Source organism: Molothrus ater, chromosome 9 (assembly GCF_012460135.2).
Source record: "Molothrus ater isolate BHLD 08-10-18 breed brown headed cowbird chromosome 9, BPBGC_Mater_1.1, whole genome shotgun sequence".
Taxonomy (NCBI): domain Eukaryota; kingdom Metazoa; phylum Chordata; class Aves; order Passeriformes; family Icteridae; genus Molothrus; species Molothrus ater.
The window spans coordinates 452,135-477,964 of NC_050486.2; the positions used below are offsets into that span (position 1 = coordinate 452,135).

General features: G+C 42.1%; 1 protein-coding gene across 2 annotated transcripts in view; it reads left to right on the plus strand.

Moving 5' to 3' along the window:
• Positions 1–25,830, plus strand: part of ATF6 (activating transcription factor 6) — a 76,564-nt gene that overhangs the window by 25,145 nt on the left and 25,589 nt on the right. Inside the window, exons 11-14 of one of the 2 annotated variants that reach the window (XM_036387580.2) lie at positions 810–929; positions 2,676–2,778; positions 4,192–4,256; positions 8,199–8,310. In XM_036387580.2, the coding sequence (XP_036243473.1) occupies positions 810–929; positions 2,676–2,778; positions 4,192–4,256; positions 8,199–8,310 (400 nt within the window). Of the gene's footprint in view, positions 1–809; positions 930–2,675; positions 2,779–4,191; positions 4,257–8,195; positions 8,311–25,830 lie in introns of both variants that reach the window. The other variant, XM_036387579.2, reaches the window with a different exon arrangement.

Here is a 25,830-nt window from a genome sequence, read left to right on the forward strand (position 1 = left end):
TCTTTATCAGTCCTAGATGCAGTAGAGAGAAGCTGACATGAAGTTGGAGAGAAAGCTGGGAAAGGGAGGGGATTATGAATAAGGCTTTCATAAGCTCTTATACCTGAATTTTCAGAAAGAAGTTGAGGTTCAGGAGCTACAAGTCTGTCAAAATCAAGAGGACTAAAGCTGTTACATTGATAACCAGTCAAGAGAGAAAATTACATTAGATATTTGGTGATAAATAGTTAACCCCTCAGCAATTGCTGAGAGTGTTATGGATTTTTGTACTGAGAAATACATGCTCCTTTTCAGTTCTTATCAAAACTAAGCTAGTTTCTGGAGACAGAGATGTAAATCTTCTCCATTCAGTTATAATATAGTTTGTGGCTGCTCAGTTGTTACACAGGTTATGGTCTTTTTATCTGCATGGTTTTAGTGGATAATAAATTTAGTATTTCTGTAGCAAGTCTTGCAGAGCGCTGGAATGAAAAAGTAAGTTGTGTCTGCAGACATCACATAGTTTGCATACTATGAGGAATATTTTACAGACTACATATTCTATCAATATCTGGCCTTCTTGGGAAGAGATCCAACATCTGCTAACGCTCATCTGTCTGCCCTGCACTGAGAGCTGTCAGCCTCCTTTGAGGGATTGACTAAGAACATTGGATGTTTGATAGGAATTGTTACTCACCTGTTTCAGAGGTCTCACAGGAGCAGCTGTAACGTTCATGGATCTGCTGGTGATAGTGCTCATTCTCTGGTCAAAGAGTCATGAAAAAGTTTTTTAAGGGATTTCTTGCTGTGCTTTTGTTGATTTTTCCCAGGTATGACCGTTCTGTATCTGATAACAAAGCACTAATGATAGTCTCAGAAGAACCACTGTTATATATTTCACCACCACCACCCCCCTGCCGGCCTCTGATCAACAGGACAGAGTCGCTGAGGTGAGAAAACAACCTGTTGAGAGCATTTACAGTTTATTAGGGGTTGATACATCAACTCTGTGTTGGCCAAGTGCTGCTGGACAGCTGTGGATGATACTGTTGTCCATTCATGGTGTTTATCCAGTACGTGACCAGTGTCTCCTAAGTGTCTGCACTGTCCGATGCCTGTCACAGACACATTTTATGAAAAATCCTTTCCTTAGGATTTTTTCTCCTGAGAAGCTGAGAGGCCTCAGGAAAAAAATGTAAACAATGATTATCTGCTACTGTGGAATGCAACAGATGGATCTGTGGTTGGTCTCATGTGGTTGTTTCTAATTAATGGCCAATCACAGTCAGCTGGCTCGGACTCTGTCCTAGCCACAAGCCTTTGTTATCATTCTTTCTTTTTCTATTCTTAGCTAGCCTTCTGATGAAATCCTATCTTCTATTCTTTTAGTATAGTTTTAATATAATATATATAATAAAGTCATAAATCAAGCCTTTTAAAACATAGAGTCAGATCCTTGTCTCTTCCCTCATCCTAAGACCCCTGTGAACACTGTCACACAATGCCTGCTGTCATAAGGACAGATCTACTTGGATCTTTGTAATCTTTCCATGATTTTTAGTAATGATTTTCACCACTCTATTTTCACACTGGTCATTTGCAATAACCAAATAACAATTTTCTGATTGTCTGGGGGGTTTTCATGACTTAAAGAGATCACTTCATATGTAGAAGTGTTAATGATGTAGAAATCAAGTCCAGCTAAAAGCCTTTCCCAGCTGAGTTATATAAAAGATGGTCTTCTATTCTTCAGCTTCTGATAGAAGCAGTCTGAACCTGACATTGCAGATGTTCTTTTTTCACTGTTCGAAAACACTTAGCTCCACTTTTTCTGTAGATATGAGTCACTAACCTTATATCCATTCTCTTTGTCCATTCTTTCTCTCAGATTTATTTGCCAAAATTTATCCTTAATCAATAATTTGTCTTGAATTAATCAACTTTTGATTTTAAATTTAAGTGGTCCTTCCAGTAATTTCAAAATGACTGTTTGTTGGGCAAAAGGAAGTATAAAAGAATGGGTGTTCCCACATCTATTTTATGTGGGAACACCCGTGAATCTAATATTTATAGATAAATCTTAAAATTGTATTTTCTTCCTGTGGTATTAAAAATAAGTTATTATAAGGTGAAATAATAGTAATCTTCAGTGTCTATGATGTCTTGTAGTGGCTACCTAGAACAGAGGCTAGACAAGACTAACAGAGTAAAAGCAGGGTATTTATTAAAGGCCTTCAATAGGTACACCTTGGGCAGTCGAAGCCCACCCAGAGCCTACACCCAAAAATGGATGACAGGTCATGGGTTTTCATACTTTTGTATGTTTGGTCCATTTGCATATTGGTGGTTAATCTTCCAATTACAGGTTCAGGTAATGAAGTAATTTAACCCAAGTTTGCACCCCCCCCCCCCCAACTCACTTTTGTTTATGTTTCTCAGGGCCTAAGGCAGGGAGGTGTCTTTGATTCCCAGGCCTAGAGAGGAATTGTTGTGTCTGACCAAAATGTAAAGACAGTAGCTAACACTGTATATGGAGTTTAGAGCTATACGCTAAAGAACTGCAGGATTACAAATATATGAAAAATATACAAGCTAAAATCCTAAGGCATCATCTATATGGCAGCTAAACTGTTGTATAACACTAAACCATTGTGCTAGTGTTGTTTGCAGTCTGTGCTGATGCTGTGCTTTCCTAGGCTGACCCATGAGCTGCGAGGATGGGTTCACAGGCACGAGGTGGAGCGCACGCGGTCCCGGCGGCTGAGCAACAGCCAGCAGCAGCGAGCACGAGTCCCACAGGTATGTGAACAAAAAATCATTCCATGGAACGCTCTCCCTCACTTGCTTGCACTTGGCATCATAGACAAAAGTGGCCATCGTGCCTGTAATTAGGGCAGCCAACACATCCCATTTTAAATTGCTGTGTTTGGTTGATTATTACATTGTCAGATTTGTTCTTCCATTCCTGCTCTTGGATTCAGGGTTTTGAATTGGTTTTTGCAGCCATCAAAATATGTTCAGCATTTTCTAAAATTAAATAAATTGTTATCCTTTTTATGGCTTCTCTGTAAGGATAAGCAATTGCTTAGTGGAGAGAAATACAACCTCTACAGCACATTCATCTGACTCACTGTTAAGGGTGACAGCTGATTCATTTTGTTGAAATATTTCTATTGTTTAAATTATTGCTAGAGGGATTATTTTTTTTGTACGACTACAGAATTATGAGACATGTACTCATATTTCTCATTTTTTAAAATCTCTTTTATCTAGATGGCATACTTATATCAAGGCTGAAATTAAGACAATGAATTTTCAAAATATTTAAATTGATTAGATGTAGCAATGTTGCGGCAGGCGGTTGTCCAGAGTGCCGTGACCTTCCCAAAGAAGCGTCTTGAAAAAGGCACCTCGGGAGCACAGCGTGTCTGTGCTCACACCGGCTGATTTCAGCTCTGTCGGGACCCGGGCGACGCAGAAGGAGAGACGGGGTCTTTGTGTGTGCTTCCAGGGAGAGCCTTTATTGAACTTCTTCCTCAAAGGAGCCCAGAGACAAAGAGCCACTTAGGCCAGGAAAGCAGGAGTTTACCTAGGGATCTCGAGGGCTAGGACACAACACCAGGACCAGTGGGATGAGGGCACAGGGGTGGAGCAAGGGGGAAGGGCCAGTGGGGTAGAAGAAATCAGCCTGCAGTCGCAAAGGTCTCTGGGGTTAATTTTCTTGCTCTCCATTACCAAAAGGGTTGTAGCTCGGGTTGGCCCTCCAGGGGGGTGTGGTGGGCTTTCCCTTTGCTTATTCTCTGGCCCCCACACAGTAATAGCTTTAAAAGAATTGAGCATTACAATGTGGGAAAGACTGCAGTATTCTAGAGAAGAAGTGTTGTGTATTAAACTTGAGATCCTTCTCACCTGTGTCCAGAGCAGAATGGATGAATGTTTAGAAATGTTGTCTATGGTGCCAAGCTACCTTTCTTGTCTCTGAATGTTGGCTTCAAATTTGGCTGTATTAAAATCTTGCTGGTTTTGTTGTTCCAACTTGATTGATGACCATTTCAGTTTCTCATGTTTCAGTGGAAAAATGCACGTTTCTGTTGCAGGGTACTGATTAACCTCTGCCCCCCATTCTGTGTGTTGTATTTAATGTAGTGGCAAACCACAGAATTGCTTATTGGTTTCACTTTGTGTCATCTTTTCTTTTTTCCCCTTTTTCAGAGCTCCCTCAGTGACAAAGCAGATTCCCAGCTAATGGCCATGCCTTACACAGACACCCGTCTCAGGTAAGGCAGAACAGCTTCTTTGTTACTGCTTTCTACTTAGTAACCTAGCTTTTCACCAACAGTTGATAAAGAATGACCATTTTCATCTTCTCGGGGTTCTTAAGCCAAATACATCTACTTTTCTTGGTCTAGTTCTGTCCCTTAGCAAATAACAGCTTCTAATTATTTATATTAGAGTTGAAGGGACCCCTGTATCACAGCTGTACTCTTCCAGGGCTTTTCTAGCTATGAATTCTAAGAAAATCTTTGCTTTGCTCTCCAGAATCCCTTTCTAAACAGATTTGAATATTTAGGGAAAAACAGGGGGAACTGACTTTGGACTCTGAGAACATCGTTAGTTTATAAGAAGGTTTCAAAGAGCCATGAGTCTGATAAGGGAAAGGTTTCTCTCATTATCTTCAAGGGTAGAGCTAGCACCAAATTATTATGATGAACTTAAAGTACCATTGTATCTCATTTGCATTCTTTGTCTCCATCTGCTGACTTTTCTCTAGTGATTATTGGAGCATGTTAATGGATAGTTTCCTGATGTCCCCTGCGCACCCCTCCTCATAACTATCCTGTCCCTCTTCCCTGGGAAGTACTGGACAGAAAAGATTTAGGAAACAAAATTTCTCTCTCCTGATCTCTGTGTGAAACTGTTTAGAAGTCTGTCTGCTTTGAAGTGCCAAAGAGGAGTGTAAGAGCAGAATGGAGTATGGAGGGGACTTTTTGGTGAGAACACCACCTGAAATGGTGCTGTGGGAAGTAAGACAGCTGTGGCCTTCCTGTTTGCACTGCTGCTTTGAAATCAGCATCAGCCTGGGGGAAAAGAGCAAGCTGCAGGCAAATGTTACGGAAAACAGGCTGTCAAATTTTGATACATCTTGACTTACAAGAAAAAAAAAAAGCTTTTTGAGTTCTACAGGCAGATGAAGGATAGCTGCTTCAACTGAGCACTGATGAACAAGTCTCAAGCCATAAGGCAGTTTAATATACATGCTTGCATTACTGTTGAAAAAGAATTATCTGGATTATTGGAAACAGCGTGAAACATCATGCATCTGTTGTACTCCAAAGGAAGTGAGATTTTTTGGGGTTTTTTCAGATTAAGGATGTTTATGTGAACAGGACTGGTGAGTCATGGCAGCTGCATGCTGAGACTGTCCTGGAACTGCCAAGAACATATAACAGATTTCCAGTTCCTCTTGGAGTCACCAGCTATTAGGTGCTCCATGAAATCATAGAATCAAGGGAAGTTTAGGTTATAAAGGACCTCTGGAGATCTCTAGTCCAATGTCCTACTCAAAGGCTTAACTTCAGGTTTACTGAATGCCTCTGTTAGAAGAGTCTCCTTCTCCATTGTAATCTCTATCAGGAAGCTGAGGGTTGAAAAGAATTTCAGTGAAGTCAAAGCAGTGGAGGAGATAAATTTAAGATGATTTAAAAGAAAATCATCAACACCCCTCATCTCTTTATAGTCCATGTAGCTTTTTTCAGAGGTGATTTTGTTGAGGGCTTATGTAAGAGTGCTTCTTAAGGCTTCAGGTATCAAAATGAGACTCTCCAGTTATTTTCCTAAGTTTTGCACTGTTAGGATTGTGGTTCTTGATGCATAAAGCACTGTGTCCTGCTTCATTTCTTCCCAAAACAAGCCTGTGTGCAACATCCCAATGCTCTGTGATGCATAACAAGCAGTGTCCTTCAGAGTTTTAAAACAAAAGTTCTCTTTATCTCCCAGTAAATGGCCAGGTTCAGCATCATTGTTTGGGATACGCAATTTAAGATGGTGCTTTCTTGTAGTATGCCAAAGTGTTACTTAAAAAATGATAGTTTTGCACCTGGTTTTGGTTCTGGAGTTACTCCCTCCCTTTGGTGGAGCAGTCCATTGCAGTTATTGGCAGATGTGATGTCCTGCCTTGCAATATGTCACAGCATACACATATGTTGCAGATGAGATGGCCATGATACACAGAGTATCATCATACAATTTCAGAAAGCTTCAGCCCTTACAGAGTAACACCATACCACATCAGAAGGCTTCAGGTGTCTGCCCGTACAGAATGACATCATATCCCTTCAGAAAGCTGCAAACATCTGCCCCTCTTGTTCTTTAGCCCAACCTTTGATACCTCTAATTGTTCATGCATTGTACCTGTGTCCCCTCTGTTCCCTTCTGTGATTGGTCAGTACAGCTGGGCACTCCATGTCTCATTGCTTTCAATACTGTTCACTTGCTTTTCACAGTTGTAGCCCATTAGGGATGAGGCTTGGCCACAGCCGCATTCCCAATTACCACAAACTGTGTACCTACAATAAGCCCCGGTATCACTCATATTCGATGTTTTACACAACCAGGAGAGCTTTGGAAAGACCCTGTGGTTTCTAAGTGCTTTGGGGCAGTTTTTTCCTGTGGCTGTTTTTCAGGTCTTGTTGTGTCACATGGAATGTGGGCAAGCACACAACTCTGTGTACCCTGTGTCAAGTCTCAGGATGTGTTGTATGTGCAGTGCTGTGCCTTCCATCACAGCCCAGCTCCAGTGCTGGTGCCTTTCATCACAGCCCAGCTCCATGCTCCATCTCAGATGTGATGTCTTTCATCACAGCCCAGCTCTATGCTCCATCTCAGGAGGGACTTGCTGTGCCTGCGTATTTTTGTGAATGAGTAATCAAGCTCAAATTAGCTCCAGTCTTTGTTTCCTGTGTGTGAAGGACAGGGGTTGTTTCCTCTCATGCATAGTTCTGCAGAAAGGGATGTGTAGAGTAGAGCTGCCTGCTCCTGATCCCCCAGGACTTACACCCCCAGTCCTATGAAAGGGCAACTGTCCTGTCAGCTGCAGTCTTCTGCTTGTAACAGGACTCGGTTAGCAGTGGAAGAGAAGATGGTGACAGCCTGTTATTACCGCTGCTTGAGAAAATCTCTTGGTGATAGATTTGCGCCTTGTTATATTTTATAAACGTACTAAGATAATCTAAATTAGCCCTCCCAGTTCAAAACCTGGGTCAGCAGAAGACAACTTGGTAGGGGAGGGATGCCCGGTCAGTGTCCTTGCTGCAAACACACAGTGTGCTATTAAAGTGGAGGAAATTAAAATGACAGGTTGAAGGCCCAGCTAATGGTTTCCCTGAGTACAGCTTTCCAGTGTGATTAAATAAGTTCTTTTGGAATGGGATTGGGGAAGTATTAATGATAGCAGTATATGCTAGGAATTTCTCACCTTTCCAAGATAAACAGTGGATAAGTACCATGACTGTAGGAATTGCCAGTGTTTTGGCTTAGAATGGTTTGGAGCATCTTTTCCTCATGTCTCATGTGTAAGATGAGAACCGTGGAAAAGATAAGCTAGAATTATGTGAATATCTTATTTTTGTTCCTCTGTCTAAATTGAAATCAAGAACAAACCTTGGAGTAGACCAAGGGAAAAATCTTTGAGTTGACAAGAGGACACAGCAGAAAAAAAGAAATGTGGGTGAGAAAGAAGGTGAATTTGTCATTTGACAGTAAATTAAAAGCTTTGTTTATGCTTAACTTTGTACTTCTTTCAATTTCAGTGGTTTGGATTCTTAGCAGTAAAAGAAAATTATTTCATTACTAAATAGTTTGGTACTTTGTTTCAGAATGACATTTTATCCTTAAATTTATTTTCAGAAGTCATCACAATTTTTCAGACACTTTAGGTTGAAACCTTTTTTTCCTGTTGAGCTAGCAAACAGGTTTTTGCTGGCCTCAGAAGCATGAACAAAAACAAATCTGGAAACTTTGCCACAGTAAGACCTTTGAAACACCTTGAACTTTCAAAAAGTACTGAGTAGTTTCATTGTCTTCACCTGTGTTCTGTGTTCCTCAAGCTTCTCTCAGTGGAGGAAGAGCTGGAGTTCCTTTAAAAAGTAGGTCTCCAAAGTCTCACTGAAATTGACTGTCTTGTCTAAAATAATTACCTTTGCCCTTCTTTATTTCAGCAGGAACTCAGGGAATGAGCTGCAAGTGTATTATGCCTCTCCAAGGAGCTATCAAGACTTCTTTGAAGCAATTCACCGAAGGGAAGATACCTTCTATGTGGTGTCATTCCGCAGAGTAAGTGTAGCAGGGGCTGGTACTGGCCTTTTACTCAGGTCCCTAAGATTGCTTCTAGCAGAGATACCAAAGATGACTTAGTCAAGATTGAAGGTAAATTTGTTTCTTCTGAAATTATGCTTCTCTGTGTCCTTTACAAGTAACATGGCCAGATCATGGTCTTTGTAAAACATGCCCATCATATTGGGAATGGAAGAGTTTTGCAGGAAACATTATAGTGCCAGGGCAAGACAGCCCAAAATTGCATGAACTTTGTGGTTCAACACACATTAGAGCTACTTAATAGGGGTACAAACCTTCTCTGCTTCTGAGTATAGGAACAAATATACCCTCTGCATAAATTATTACTGTTAGCACAATACAGTTTCTGTCTTCCCCTAAAAGTCTTGCATTTGCAGTTTTATGTATCACATATTGCAGCTGTACAGACTGCATGTGCAGGGCCACAATTTTTCTGCTGTTTTGTGACTTGTAAGTTGGCACAGATGAGCGGGCCTGCTGTCTGTGCTGAGATACAGCAGAGGCTTGTGCTGCAGCTTTGTCAGGCACAGCCTCACATCTGCAGCACAGTTACTGATGGTAAAAGCTGTTATAAAATGGAATTTCAGGTGTCTGATGGCACTTTCTGCACTGCAAGCCTGACTAGTGTCAAAGCCAGGACAGCTGCAGCAGTGAGAAGCTGGTTGGGATCTGGTGATGGAAATGATCAAGGCAGACAGTGGTTGAAACACCAACCTGGAGTTGGAGGAACTTCTTTCCTCCCTTTTGCAGAGATCTCAAGGAGTCATTAGATATGTCTGTTATGCACGTTTGGCTGACCCTGGGCCTTGCTGAGCCTCCTGCCCTGCCATTTTGCAGTTGGGGTGTTAGATGAAAATGTGCATGTTCTGTGCATGTTCACACCCAGCTGTGATCCTCCCAGGACCCTGCAAAGCTCCATTTGTTTCCTCTTCATAGGAGTGACCCGAGAGGGGCCCTGAAGTAGTGGGCACCAGTAGTGGCCATGACAACAGCTCACCCAGCTAAAACCAGTTCTGTGTAAGAACACGCAGATCAGCACAGCTAGTTTGAGCAGCTCCTGTGTTGTCATAACTACCAATCTATAGATGCCATAGGTACATAGGTAATACAGCCCTGTTCCACCCGGTACATAGCAAGTTTCTTGATTTGTGAGATGCACGTCTGTAGAAAAGGTTCAGGCAAAATAAAAATAGCGGTGCTCTTCTTAGCATTAAGGTTTTATGCTGAGTAGAAATATGAGGTTAGCTTCCAGTCTTGGGATTACTTGGTTGTGTCACAAGGCTGGAATTTTGTTATTAAATGCTTGGCATGTTCTGCTGTTCTTTCAGCTAGCAACACAAATATAGCCAGCACCAGGCTCCACATATCCTGAGGATGAGGAGAAGGGAGCAGAGAATAAAAGTTTTCCTGGAAACTCTGAACAAAAATCAGAGCAGTGTTTGTAGAGTTCTGCACTTGGGGCCATTGCTTCAGCCCACCTGAATGCATGTACATGTCCATAGGTCCTGTTTACACTGTTGGGTTAATGACCTGGAAGTTGTCAGCTCTCATTTCAAGTCGCAGAGCTGTCCTTGGAAACAGTGTGTCTTGTGCCACAGAATCCCTACAGCTTGCTCTGCTCTCTTGCTGGGAGGGGTGCAGGGGCCTTTTAAAACCATCTATTTGGTTTATTTGGTTGCAAAGCTTTTGGTATTTCTGTTTTATGAATGAAGTGTCCTCAAATAGAAGGCAGTTTCATGCATTACCTCATTTATTGTTTAAACAGGGCAAACCTGATCTAGCAGCAAGCTCTGCCCTGAGGCACTTTTCAATGATTTGCTTAGATTCTTTTGTGAGTGCAGAAGAAAGGACTCCTGCACAGCCAGAGGGGTGCCATCAGCAGGGCCCCAGCCTGGGAAGGTGCCCTTTCACCTCCTCCTGGGGATTGCTGACTTCATTTTCTCTGGACCGCAGCTCCCTTTTCCCTACTGATTAGGAGCTGTGAGAGGACTGATTCCCCCCACAGTGCTATCCCAAAGTTCACTTGTGTTGCTTGTGCTTGTCCAAGTGAGGAGCCAAGGCCTGGAGATGAAATGTTTTGTTCTCCTCTCTCGCTGTTTGCCATGCAGACACTCCCACATACTTAATAAGCTGTTACAGCCCTGTAACATAAAAAACAGAACAAGAATGCTGTAGTTAAAAGTTGCAGGGAGTGGGTGGTTCTGGTTGTAGTGCTCCAAGTGGAAGGTGGACTGTGGTTGTCAGGAGTTCCTTTCCACTTGATGTCCCTGGATCCTCTTTCCCCATTTCCTGCTCTGCAGCCTCACAAACCCCAGCATTTCTCCTGGATGCCTGTGATAAAATGGAACATTTTTTGTGTGTTCTCACTTGCACTGCAGAAGCCATGCCCTGAGTTCCTTGGATTTTCTAGAAAATGGGATTTGCTAGGGCTACCCCTGCCTCTTACATGGTAGGACTCAGCCAAGACGTCTGGAAATGCAGGACTGGGAAGCAAAGCTGTTGCACACTGCATGTTCTTCTGGTGATGCTTGCTACCTGTAAGACTGAGATTCCCATGATCTCATCAATTTTATTTTCTCTCCTTTGTCTCGGAAGGCTTGCAGGTCCGCATATTTACAGTTAAAGTTTACGTGGGTTTTTTTTTCCTTTTTAAGGAGGAGAGAGGAAAATAAAGTAGCATTTGGATCAGCTGAGTCCATAGAAGAAGCAGGGCTTTTGCTCTGGGTCTAAAGAAATGAATTTGTTGCTATTATCAGGGGAATCTGTAATGTCATTTTAAACAAGAGTCTGCTGCTCTGCCAACCCCCTTGATTTCTGCTCTGTAATGTCTGTGATACAAGTCTGCATGATGTGTCCTAAAAGCCCAGTGGAGTGTGGGTACAAAAGCCCAGCTGGTGGATCTGAGGTGCTTTGTCAGCAGGGAAGAGACACCTGGCTCCTCTGTGTGAGCCTGGTGTCACACAACTCTCTGTCAGAGCTCTCATCTAGTTTGCCACAGAGTATTCAGGCCTTGCAATTGTTTCTAGAATTACCTGAATAGCTAGCTTAATGTGAAAAGTAATTAACTAAATCATTGGAGAAATCAAATCCCATCCAATTTACTTTGGTCTCTAAATGCTGCTTCAGATCATTCCACCCTTGTGTGGTTAGGATCAGAGTCCCCAAAACTTGGAGTGATTAAACAACTTGGGAGTAGATTTCTCCATCCTGGAAGGTTCACTCAGTGATGACATCTCTGCAGGCTTATTTGAGGACGGTGACATTTTTTAGGGTAAGAATGTAATTACTGTTCTTAAGGGAAACAAAGTTTAGAGTTTAATTCGCTTGGGAAGTTCAGAGGACTTCTGGCATTTCCTCTCACTACTTCTCTATTTCAAAGCAGAAATGTCTTCTAATATCAAAGTTTGCCACTTGCATTTATTCCAGTGCATATAGAGTATCTTACAATAGAATGTAGTAAAAAGTAGATATTAAATGGTTTCTGTTTCTTAGAGAAAGAGTGATGCTGGCCCTATGGGAATCAATGGCAAAGCCTTTACCAGCTTCTGTAAAACCAGGAATTGGCTTTATAAATTTCTGCTTCAGTGCCATAAACCATAGAGCTTCAGGGAAACCTCTTATTATGAAAGTAAATTTCTGGTCCTGTAAGCCAACATCTGCAGTAAGCATTTAACAGCTTTTTGAGTTCTGCAAACAAGTTTTTGCTGAAATTATTAAGCCAAATTTCAATCAGAACGTTTGTTCTTTCTTTATTTGCTAGGAATAAAAATGTCTAAGTTGAAATGTGCTTCTGTTGGTAATAAGCCAGTCCTGTGCTAATTGTATTTGAGATGATATAATTGTATTTGGGATGATCTGTTACTTTCAGGAAGCAAAAGATGATAAAGGCTGGCTTTGACATGCTTGTGCAGCAGCAGTTTGCTGTGCTGCACACACTGCTGGCAACAATAATTTGAATGAGGCAGGTTCCAATTCACTGCACTCCTGATGCCATCAACATCCGGCAGGGAAAACTGCTTTAGAAGAAGTTGGCTTCAGATGATGTTTCACAGCCAGAAATTCAGTCCTAACATATATTTTCCTCCTACTTTGTTGCACTTGACAATGGGTGGTTTTTACTGAACATAGTGTTTTCTGCTGTTGACTTTTTTGTGGATTTCTGCAGACTGGGATGTGTAATTTGGTGCTTCATTCAGATGACTTGATTAGACCCACATAGTCCTGCTGCCCTATCTATCTAGAGATAGAGCAGCTATTCTGTTTGAGTCCTGTGGATTTGCAACTGCGGTCTGTTAATATGCAGATTTTTGAAAGATTTTACAAACTGTCCTTTTTCCTGTGGAGCCTGACCTTAGTAGCTGTTCAGAGGAAAAAGGTTACTTTATCCCAGGATTGTAGGATTTTTAGATCTTGTCTTATATTTTATAAATATGCTGAGAATAATATGTGGTAAAAGAACTGAGGTTTAGGGCATAGTATCCATGATAAAGTGGTCTGTCCTTTTCAAAGCAGAGCTCACCCTTTAGCCTGTCTTCTCTGTGAGGCCGATTCATGCCTCTCTGGGAGAATTTAGAAGCAAACAGAATGTGTGATTGTGCTTCAGCATGCCCTGAAGCTCAGTGAGTCAGCCTCTGTCAAACTACAGCTGTATTTGACTTTCAGATTTGAAAATCCATTATGAAAACCTCCTGTTTCCATCTAAGTGTCGATAGTGAAAATTAAGTCTGGCCTGTTGTATTCTTTGTTACAAATTCCATCTTTTCTGGCCAGACTTTGGATTCTTTCTGTGTCAGGGAATTTTCTCCTTCCAAATCCCCAGTGTCCAATGAAGCTTGCCTCATTGTTTTTGTTTCTGCTGTTTCTTGAACTGTCTTCCTTTCCATATGGAATATTTCAGGTTGGTGGGGAGGAGGTAGAGGTGACTTTCAAAGGGATGGAGAGGTGATGGGAGAAGGTTTCTCTGTGCTTTTTCTGTTACTCAGCTGGGGAAGATGTTGCTTTTGGTAGCATCTTAGAGCTTAGTCTAAAAACCTCCAGAGAGAAATCTAATAATCTAAAATGAAGTCTGATTTTTTTTGTTGGTCTATAGAACACAAATGGCCTCACCTCTGTCCTGGGATTCTCAAAATACTTGTGTATGCAAGTTAGGTAAAAGGACACTCAAAAGAAGTTAATTTAGGTTTGCAGCTAAAGGCCAGCAGTTTTTTAAAAGTGTTTCTGTCAACACCTTCTCCTATTTTCCAAAAAACCTGACTCATCAAATGTCATCATTTGCCACTGAGGACATCCTTTGGGGGACAAAGCAGCAAAGAGATGTGTGTGTACTGTGGAGAACAAGCAGCCTGAGCGGAGGGGGAAGAGGAGGAGCAGGCAGTGAGACATCCCAGATGTGTGGGGGTGGAAGCCAGAGAGGAGCAGCCACGAGTGGCAGCTGCAGTGCAGCATCTCCTGCAGCCTCCTGGCTCAACCAGGTGCAAACAGGAGAGACCAGAACAGCATTGCAGAATGGTGTTTCTGAGAAGGGAAGTGATGCCTGTCCCAGCAAGCGGGGTTTTGTTTCCTTTGTTCTGTTCTTAGCTCCTGCTTGGGGAGCTGCTCCTACTTGGGAATCTATCCCAAGGCATTTTGGAAGCAAAGTCTTAGTCACTCTGATTTTTATCTCCTTGGGTCCCTTTGAACCCCACTGTCCTCCAAATAAAGTCAAGAATTGATGCGGTCTTGAGGACAGATGTATAAGCAGAGGCAGGAAAGTCAACTTCAATATGTCTGGCATGAAGCAAAAGCTCCTGTTGGATTTGGTGTGTATAGTCTTGATTCGTTTGTCTTCTCTATGGTTGCTGGAATTTCATGAATCATATTAATGCCATCACTGAATTTCTTTACACATCCCAAAACTAACTAATACTTTGTTATTTTTAAACTAGTATTTGGAAGGACAACATACAATGCAGATAATTATAGTGGAAATAAAACATGCTGCAAGAAATGTCTCCAGAACCCAAAGTGGTTGCAGGGAGACGTGACCAGTAATAGCATACACATATTTAAAATGTGCTGCATGCTTGAGAGACAAAGAGCTGTGGGCAAGAAGGAAAGGAAGATTGTTGGGTTTGGAAAACCTCTGTAAAAGTCCCACTGCTTATGAAATTGGTGTGGCCATAGGCTAGAGAAGTATAATTGGGAAGCATGGGAGGAAGATGTGATTATATAGTGGGAATTGTCTCAGTAAAGGAATGACAGCAGTATCTCACTTAATGAGAGTACAGAACAGCACTAATAAGAGTACAGAACAGACAATTGCCACCCACAAAGTGAGCAGGAGCACAAGTTTATCCACAGATAATTAATTTGTGCTCAATCAGAGCAGGTGGTGAAAATATGGAGCTCTGAAACAGTTCCCTTCCTTCAGGAAATAACCCAAGTTCAATAATGCATTAATAATACTTTACTTATGCCACATAATAGTACATCTTTCTTTTGTGATAGCATGATGTTCATTGAAGAAAATTTTACTCAGATTGTTCTGAACAGTTCCCGGAAGGGAATGGTGGGCTCTTGCTTATGATCTGTAGCAGTATCTAATTGTGGGATCGATGCTGACTGAGCCCTAACTGTACAGAGACATAAATGATACCTTCATCTCTGGAACTTCAGTAGCCAGTTAGACACTGACTTGAATCTGATAAGAATGAACTGCTTGAAAAAATGACCTTCATGATACTTTTTTTGCCTTGAATGACAGTACATGCAGAGAGCACTTGAAAGTACCCCTGCTTGCCTTCTTACTTGAACTTCGCACTTCCACAGCTTCGGACTAGTGATAATTTTCTGTTCACTTTCTGGTTTTATATCTGACACTCTAGGGTCTGTATAAAAGTAGGGCACGCATAATAGAGATGGGTTTGGTTTCATTAGTGTCCTACCTTTTAGTGAATATTAATCATTACAGTATTACATATGAAAGCATTATTTAAAATCTTAGGCACACATTTAGAGTTAATTCTGGTCAGATGAAGTTATTTGCTTCCAGTTAGAATTAATCCCTTTGCCAGATTTTTAGCTGGACAGCACACAAAGCTTATTTTATGAAGTAAGAGCCCAGGTGCTGTTATGAGTGTGCACAGATTATCATCACCTCCCACTGGACCGAATAGAACTCTACTAGCTTCCAGGTTTTATTTTTAAATAGCTGACACTCCTAGGACAAGAAGTGTGATAGAATTCACTCTACATTCTTATATTTAAACTGACTTTGAAATTGCTTGAAAGTGGAACATAAAACTTGTTTTCAGCTTCTGGGTCTCCTAGTTGTTTGTGGTCTATCTACTGGAATGGTGATGGGTGTGAGAAGAGATCGTTTTGCCTCATGCCTGGCACGGCTTTGCTCTTCACCCTGCAGTTGGATGAACTCCAATTTTGCCAGCACATTTAATAGAGACTGTCAAGCTTTGAGTTAGTGATTAGGAATTCAGAATGCCATGGGCTAAGCTAAGAGATCCTTCACACTGGAAACCACTGTTCAGGAAATCCTCTTTGTGTTTTGATTGCAAACGTTAAAATGTGCCTGTGAATAATTCTGGCACTTGAAAGTGTTTTTCATGGAGAGAAGGCAAAGCTGTGCAGGGGTGCATGTGCACAGCTCGAGCAGTGTGTTGCAGCATGAGGATGCTGTGGAGGAGTGGCCTGCCTGCTAAATGCCATGGGCCACTGCCCTTGGAGCTGCTTGGCAAAGGTCCACCAAGTATTGCACAAGTGGTTGTTATCGTTCCTTGGTTTCGTGACTATCCAAAACAAGGTTGGAAGTGTCAGCTGTCTCAAAGAGGGTGGGAAGGTGCACAGGCCTTCCTCTCAGGATCTGAGTCCTGCCAGACTCCTGTGTGTTAAACAGTGCTCTCCTCTGAGACTCTAGAAGTGCACATTTCCAAGCTGTTCCTCAGCTTGGAGATTCTTAGGTTGAGTCACTTGTTAGCATCTGGGAAGCCCTTGTTTAATCTCCTTTCTAGGAAATCAGCATGGAGCTCTTCTCCTCTCTAAGAACAGTCCTGAGCATTCAGATCTGCAGTTTTTCATCAGGAACTCAGTAGGCAATCAGTGGGCAGGTGACTCCTGGAAAAGGCAACTGAAAGAAAACCAATCTGCTGTCTTAGGTGATCTGGGACCACCATCTCCAGAAGGGCATCTCCTTAACATCAAGGAAATAACACTCTGGGTTTCTCTTTCCTTTTGCTGGTCCATATGTTTGGCATTTGCTAACCAGCTGTAAGCCTTAACTCTCCAGCAGGCAGCAGAGGTGCTGCATAGAATCCAGGCATGAAGTTTCCCTTCCTTCTTCCTTTTTCCCACTCAATTTCCAAAGTGCCAACATAGGGAAACATGTACGAAAATGAAGGTAGACATCAACATGCTGTCATTTGGAGAAAAGCAACAGATGCAGCCATTTGCTTGGTGTAAAATTTTTCACAAAATCAGGTAATTGCAGCTCTAGGAGAATGAAAGAAAGTGTAAAGAACTACATTTCCACAACTAGAAGGAAACTTTAGTTTAAGGCCACGCCAATGCTGAAAAAAGGATGTGAAGCCAGCTGGGTAAATGGCAATGTTGTGACAGGGTATTTCCATTTCAGGGTAGGGTTGGTTGGTGTTGGCTTGTTATGGCAGTCCAGGAGGAGGATATTGCCCACAGCATGGCACTTGTCAAAGGGATGTAAGAAATGCATGTAAAAAGCATGTCTGTCCCTTAATCTCATTGTCATGTACACATGTGCCTGTAAAGAGTGCAGGATAGGCCAGAGAGAAGAACCTGACCTCCTATAAGTTCTCAAATAATGATCATTTAATTCCATACAGCACTCCATCCCTCCTTTGCTCTCCTGGCAGTTCTAACCAGCACTGTCCAGCAGAGTAGAACCTCTTCACATGAATCAAGATTGATACCCTTATGACTTATTCTCTCCAAATCTTGATGGTTGACTTGAGAATTTACCTGTTTGTTTATAAAAGTCACTTCCAGCACCTTAATTCTCCTAGGAAACAGGCATCTTAGAACAAGACTAGTGTGCACTGAAAGACAAAAACCAGAACCCTGTACCTCAGCTGTGGCATCTTCTGTCCAGTTCTGTTACAAATCACCTCTAGCTGCTTGCAGTGCTTTTTCTGATTGAAAATGCCCTGACAAAGCCTTGGTGCAGCTGCCTGGACATGTAGGAAGTTATAGTGTTGAATCTGGCCCATCAGAGGATGTGTTACTGTGCTCCTGGTCTGGGTTTCCCTCCCAGTAATGGCATGTGCAGTTGTTACAGAGCTGTGTATGCTCTAGGTGTGCTTACAAAAAGATCTGTGTGGGATCAGAGGGACAGAGGGAATGATCTGCAGCCTGGGGACTGCCTGGAATTCACACTGCTTTGTGTGGGTCAGGCACAGCTCTGCAGAGCCACGAGAGGTTCAGAGGGCAGGAGGGAATGGAAGTGAAATGGAGAACATCCAGCAGGGGGAAGTAGCCTCAGGCTCTTGCTCTGCTGTAGACCTGCACATTAAGAGCATGATAAGGTATTTTTGTTGATGAGTTTAGTTAATGAAGAGAGCAGTGACTACACATATTAAATGGGTTAATGGCAAGCTGAGTTCCCCTCCAGCTAAAAGAGAATATTTGGATTGGTGCCTTCAGGGTGCTCAGTACCTCTGATAATTTGCAGAAGTCATTATGAGTCCAAGATGTTCAGTTGTTTTGTGTCGAATTAAAACCAGTACAGTAATAAGAAAAGAGGGTAGGGTTCATATGGAAGCATAATTTAGGTGATTTTAAAAGTGCCTATGCAATTGATGCTATCGATATAGTGAAATCAATTATTTTGCCATAATATTTGTACCCTCGGTGCCTAAGAGGACACTGATATATACTCATCTAAAACCTTTCAGGCATCATTCCTCACATCTTTGTTCTGTGATTAGAATTCTGGTAGAGGTTTCTTTGACTTCTGAAAGTCCCCTGTATTTTGAAATAAAAAAGCTGAAAACTCCAGTGGCTTGGTGAAATGTTGTGAATGGAGCACTTTCATTTTTAAAACCCACATTTATGAAAACAGAGTTTCTGTGGTTCTCTGATATGGTTGCATCACACTTTGCAGGATGTTTGTAGAAAATGTGGAAATAAACTCAAGACTTCTTCTTCCACTAGCAAAATGTACCTAATTAGAACTATTGAAGGCAAAAGCCTTTACTGTAGTTCTAGATGCTGCTAGCACATGTTAAGTGAGAGGTGGACTGATAAAGGCTTAAGTTGGCTTAATTTGCAGCGTTCCTCTCATACTTCTGTTTTTCTTTTTTAATTTCTTTGCATCTGGCTTTCTTTCTTAAAAAATGTCACAGATTGCTGTTGCTACTTTATGGACTACCAGGCACCACAAATTCTCAAGCACCACTCAAGGCTCCTTTTCTGCTAAATGGAGGCAGAAATGCTCTTCTCAATTTTCCCCACCTATCCCAAACACTTACCATTGCATGGACTGGATTTCTTTCCAGAGGTGCCTTTCCTTCTGTAAGTTTTAAAAGGAGCCCAGACAACTCTGTGAGAGAGCTAAACCTGGAAAAAATTAATCTCACCCTGAGTGGGGAGATGAAAGACTTTTATTTGCTCAAGCTCTTATGTTCTAAATGTGGTGGAGAGCAAGTAGTGATAGAAGAGAAGTAAAGGAAGAGAGACAGGCCCAGCCTGAAAGCAATAGCCTGATGTCTTCTGAGTGGCATGCAAGCAAGCATCCCCACATTTTTATCCTCCCAAAGCTGACCTTTCCCTGTCTTTTATCTAATCTGGTGCCTGTGATCTTGCTAATTCAACTGCTGTGGCAGACAGGCAGTTACTCAGATGGTGTCAGGAGATGGACAAGGAGTGTGGTGCTCACGCACCAGTTCACACCTCTTTTTATCCATTCTCAGGCTTCAGAGCAGGATCCAAGCAAACTATTGTCACACAAGAAAGCTTTTTTGTGGAAACTGCTGTTTTCTACCAGCTGTACAATGGACAAGTGCAGGTGGCTTGTGTGATGGCTTGTACAGCACTGTAGTACTCTCACACTGTTCAAAACTGGATGATTGATTTTCTTCCCTAGCTACACGAGCAGATCCCAGGACTTTCTAAGGGTACAGACCAGTGAATCATTCACATGGTTTATCAGCACCAGAAAGGAGGGTTCCTGTTGTCCATGACAGTTCCTTGGCTGTGAGTACTCAGGTCGCTCTTTGGCCCATTTTATTTTATTATCTTGGTGGGAAAACAGCCTGAGGAGCTGAGAGCACTTTCAGGAGAATCTGACCATTGCCAGAGGCTGGCAGGGAAGGAGAAGGGACCCTCCTGTTTTAGGTGGTCATGGGGATCAGATTGCTTAGGCTATGCCCAGCCATTCTGAAGGGCATTTCAGGTAGCTCCAGGGTGATTAATGAAGAATCCTCAATGTCAGGCATCCTTTTTGCTTCCAAGTAAGAGTTAGTCCTGTACCTTATATATGCTTTTAAGACCATTTTCCATCATATTGTTTTCTTGTTTTGGTTTGAGGGGTTCTTTTTAGGGGAAAATGCTGATTTTTTATAGTACTGTTTCACTTATTAAATGATCTCTGTTTCTAAAAACTGATTTATGCGTTCCTCAGCAAGACTAGAAATTCAAACAGAGCAGATGTTTGGCAAAAAATCTGGACTCAGAATTGAGATTTAGAAGTGAAACCTAGAAGTGAAACTTAGCTACAAATGTGAAAAGAAGGAAGCTCATTGGGCTGGGCTAAATACAAACCAATAGGCAAAAAAAAAATAAAGGGAGCTTCATCTTCATACTCTCTTAACTGAGATTATTACTAACAGAGGCAATAACTTCTTTAACATTATTATATTGAATATCTCTTTAATTAGAAGAAGCTATTAATAGTTGATGAATCCTTAGCCATACAGATGGCCTGGGATCTGCAGAATGAGAAACATCTTTCCAACAAGCAGCTGTAATGTAATACACATTGCACAGCTTAAAATGCTGCCATCGAATTTGGATTCAGCCCACTGCATCCTGATATTCAAACCATGTTGTCTGTGCACCAGCATTTTGAGGGAAACAGAAGGCAGTTTGGCTCTGGAGCCCCAGCCATGGCCTGAGTGTGCCAGACCACTGTGCAACCATGGCAGCCCAGGAACTCTGCCTGTCCCTGCTGCCAGGATGTGCAGAGACCCAGCTTTGAGATCAAGTCATTGCAGAGCTCTGAGTAAAGCTGGGGGGTTCAGGCAAAAATGCAACTGACTGGTGACTGAGAAGAGTGTTTATTTCTGTGTTTTCTCCATGTGTTTCTTTCCTTATGTCCTGTGTTGCTCTGTTCTTGGGGGCTTGGCAGTGGCATTTGCATTGTGGGTGATTATATTTATTAAAAGGTATTCTTTAATTCAGCTTTGGCATGATTTGCAAGGAAGGAGAAACTGCTTTCAGCAGTGAAATCAGAGGACCCAGTTCTTCAGGTTCCATAGAAAGGTGCTTTCAAAGCTGCTTTACCCAGCAGGTACTGGCAATGCAAATGAGATCTGTATTTTTAAACGAGGTCAAAGGCAGTTTAGTAAAAGTACTGCCTCTGTTTATAAAACAGCTTTCTGCCTGTGACCATCAGCATGGTGACCTAAAACATAATTTCTTGCTACTGCTTGGGAGGTGATTACCTCCATCTCATTGGAGTTAACTTCATAGAGGTTTAGAGAGAGATTCAGGTACCCTGAGCATATGAGGCTAAAGGATGGGGGGAGGAGGAGATCCCCAGAAACTTAGCTCACGGTCAGTTGCTTTTTCCAAGAATTTGAGGGACAGCAAACACTTCTAACCCAGACTTTCCAGTCCTCTGATGTATTTCTGTGTAATTGATGCAACTTCCACAATTAGGAAAGATGTGTTGCTAATTTCCTGTACATCTGCTGTGCTCTCAGAAGCAGCATCTCTCTGGCTGCAAATGTGAATCAAGCTGCCACTGTCTGCTCTTGGGCAGTAACATGGGTTAACCCCATCCAGTAAATAAGAACCATGCAGCCACTTGTTCATGCCCTGTCTCCCCACCAGTGGGGAGGAGAATTGGAGAAAAAAAATGTACACCTTGTAAAATAAAAACAGTTTAATAATTAAAATAAAATAATTATTATTATAAAAGTGGTAACAACTATAATGGAAAGGAGAGAGAGGAGAGAAGCAAATGATGCACAGTATAGTTGCTCACCACCTGCTGACTGATGCCCAGCCAGTCCCAAGAAGCAATCCTGGCCAGTTCTCCCCAGTTTGTGTACTGCACACAACATTGTGTGGTGTGGAATGTGCCTTTGTCCAGTTTGGGTCAGCTGTCGAGGCTCCCAGCAGTGCACCTGCTCACTGGCAGAGCATGCCAGAGCCAGAAGTCCTTGATTTGGGGTAAACTCTCAGCAACAGCCAAAAAATTGGTGTGTTATCAACATGAATTCAAAACAGCCACTGTGCCAGCTGCTAAGAAGAAAAATAAGTCTCTCCTAGTTGAAACCAGGACAGGCACTCAAGGGCAAGCAGCAGCAAGCTGGGGCTGTCCCAGCAGGGAGAGGAGAGAGGAGCACCCTGAGTTTGGCTCCCAGTGGGTTTGATCTGAGTTTAATTTAGACTTAATTTATTCTCTCTTGGCATTAGCTTGCTTTCAATTTGTTTGTTTACCCCTCCCAGTGAATATATTTCCAGCAAGTTGACAACAATCACAGATCAGTGGATGGATCAGGAAAGGGAGAAAGTCACAATGACTGTGAGATGTAAGCTGCAGTCATCATTTTGTTCCCTCAAACCAGATCCGAATCCAGTACCTGATATCCTGACTGCAAAGGAAATGTATGTTCTCTCTGAAGACAGTAAAACATATTTTAAGGTAAATCCCAGGTGTTCAGCTCAAGAATGCATCTGTGTGTGCTCAGATTTTGGGCTAATGAACAGTTGGGTCCTGTTGTGCCAAATGTGTCTATTGTGCACACTTTTTAGAATAATTAACAGCTTCTGTAAAATGAAGTTTTGCAGTCTAGTAGTATTTTTACTTGAAGCTTTAAATGTATATTCACCTGTACACCAGTAATATATATAACATTTTTCTTTGCATGGGAACATGCTTGGATCTACTTAATAAAAGTTGCCCTTCAGATTGAATCCTGCATCTTGTGTCCAAATTCTGACTGTCTCAGCTTCCTTAGCTGAGCTGTCTGAGATGCCCAGTCTGCTGCATTGACAACTGCAAGTGCTCTACTTCTTGGCTTGCAGCTGTCTTGCATAGTGTGGAGCTTGAATGGGAGGTTTAAATTCTTTCTGGTGCTGCAGAAAGGCAAGAAGACAGTAATTTCAGATTAGGGCTGGCTCTTGTGCCATATGTGTTGTAGGACTGAACACACTGTGATCAAATTAATTGCCTTGATTTAAAAAAAAATGAAGTCTTGACTCTACTTAGCAGTTGTTTCTGATTAGGATTTTAAAGTTCTTTTGAATCCCCAGCTGCCTGCATGTGTGGGCATTTTTGCACTTTAGGAAAGCATCCTTTCTCCTGCCTTGAAATGAAATTGTTCTGCCAGAAGAGCATTCAGTCACAGGCTGTGTGACCTTTCCTGAGCTTGTGTAGCTATTCCTGAATGTTTCTCGTGTGTCTTTAACCCTGATTGCTGTCTTTGATAGCTTTATAACCCTGATTGCTATCAACATCTTTCTCACACAGTCTTTTCATGAGAGGTCAGCAAGTCAGGGAAAAGGCAAGGTAGAAGTATGTTCTTGACAGACTTGAAAATTTGAGCCCAGGTCCTTATGGATGCTGGAAATGCTGCTTAGAGGAGCACTCCGGTCCAGCCTCCTGTGTGGAAGAAGGCTGTTGCTGACAGTGAGTAGGCTGTGGCATTGTCAAGTGGGCTCTGAAGAGCTCTCAGGATGATCTCATCACAAAGTGAGATCAAAGTGTTCTAGTACTTCACTGTCCTTTGAAGTCAGCTGGAAGAGAAAGCAGAGGACAGCTGTATTAGCAAATGGATTTGGAACTGCAGTGTTACGTTGAGCCAGCATTTGGAGAAAGCCTGGCATCAATTTCTCTTTAGCCATGCAGCTTCTGTTTCATGGGAATGGGATCTGAGGAGATCCCACTCCCCTCTAAAGAGTGTACTCATGGAACTGCACTGGCTTTGTGCACTGGCTACCTCTGTGCTTGTGTGGCTGGGCTGCAAAAGGCAGAATAGCAGAAAAGCCGTGTTTGCTGATAGGAGCATTCTCCTCTATGGTTGGGGTTGTGTGTGCTTTTTGGGGCAGTCTCCAGCAGAGCAGCAATTCTGGGAATCCAGGATTTGTCTTCTGTAGAAGACCTGAGGTCATGCTGACAAGTATAGAAACTTTCAGTTAGTGTTTTGTGAGAGAAGCAGAGAATCTGGACTAAATCCTTTTTGGTTTTACTGGACTGGATTCACATGCCCTATCTAAATTACATGTTTTTGCAATTACAGATTGCAGTTGCAAAACTAACAGCCTGCAGATGCTATGCAAAAGCAGAGCTCTGCTGCAGTGAATTATAGAAGGAGGAGTATTTCTTTTTATGGATAATAGTAATAAAACAATTAATTCCTTTTGGGTCTTACAAGTTTGTAAAATCTGCAAAGACAGTTGAGAGACACAGCTGGGATTTACAGATGAACTGCATTTCTGTGCTTCTGTAGCCTCTGGGAAGGACAGAAAATGGCAGAGAAACATAATTTTCAGATAATTAGAAGCAAACATTTGTAATTTTATGATGCTGGTTAGATTGAGAGAGCCTTTAGAAGAAAACCTGATCCTTATCAAACATAATGGAGAAACTTTCCCACCAGTACAAGCTGGGATTCTTTTTCCTTCTCTGAGGCACAGAAGTCATACCTTTTCCACTTTGTTTTGAAATGCAGATAATTTCCACAAATAACACACCCAGAAATTACCAAAGCATTTTCAAGAATACTTTAGAACCTTCCTATACAATTTTAACCAAAACTGTTCACTTAGACATAGAATTCTGTCCCTCACATCCTCTTACTTTGCGTTTAGGATTTTTTTTTTTTTTAATCTGCTGCCAAACCAAAATTACATCACAGCAAATGCATGCATTGTTCTTTACTTTTGGCCCTGCAGAGCAGTTCTGCAGGCAAGTTTAATTGGCAGGATTTCTGTCCAGTCTCTGTCCTGTGCCCTCCGTGGTAACACGGCCTTTTTCCTTCCTATTCAAATCAAAAAGGACAAAACTACAAGGAAAAACACATTTATCAGAGAAATAAAGTCCAAATGGGGTTCCTTCACCTCATTCTCCCTTGCAATTGGACTGATACTTGTGTGCTCCATTCAAGCTTCTGCAAACTATGGTTTCCTGAGGCATTCCCTATTCACAGGGCAAGGATGATGGTATGTTGTGCTTCTTTTTTTGGATGTCTTGCAAGTCAAAATTGATACTGAAATAGCTTAGATAGAAATGAGGCAGGTTCATCTCGGGTAATTCCAGAATGAGGGATTTGCAGAGGAACAGAAGCTTGAGAGAGCTGGTAATTTTGCTGCTCTGGTGTCACTTTAACAGGGTGAAGATAGGTGTTTCAGTAGGACAGGTTGATGAGCTTGTCTTTGGAAGCATGCTCATGTTCTGCTTCCTGGAGGAGGGAGACATGGTGCCTTCCCAGAGGCCCACAGGGTAGAGTCTATAGATACCTGATTACCAGCACATTTCAGTGTTATCTTAAGACATAATTCCTCCTCTTTGGCCTTGTATGTTGAACAAAGGGATTATAAACCATGAAAATAGAAAAACTGAACAGTATGTCAGTATTTTTCACCTCTATACACCTGCTTTACAGCTGCCTTTTGTGCACCTTCACAGTGCTTTGCATGTTTGTGAACCCAGCAGGTCTCTGTTATCCTTAGTAGTCTCCATAACCTTTCAGGTTCTTAATCCAGGAGAGATCCTTTGCTACTGGTTCTCCTTTACACAGAGAAAACTCTCCAAAGCTGAGCCCTGCTTGTGGACAAGCAGCAGTGCTGCCTTTGGATGGAGGGGGAAACTCCTCTGAAGGAAGCTGTGACTGGGTGAATTTTCCATTCCTCTGAGGTCTCTGGGATTTTCACAAGGCCCTCTGACTCACAGTGAGGTGCTTTCCAGGTAGCTTGCTTTTGGAGTCCAGCCCATATCACATCTGGCAGTAGCACAATTTACAATAAAAGGCACTAAAGACTTCTGCATTAAAAGGTCTCTCATGTGGGAGCTAAACTGGATAGCAACTCCTTCTTCTGCCAGGACAGTGACTACAAGTTGTTCCAAAGTGCAGTTAGGTTTTATTTATGAAAATTTGTCTGGGAATGGCAGAAAGGTGTAATCTTACACTAGAGGAGATTTTATTGACTGTGGGATTGAGCTATTTCTGGTAAAACACTTAAATTAAAAATCATATCTCATCACTTCATTCCATCACTGTGTGCAAAGAATAGGCTGTAAAAACCACCTGT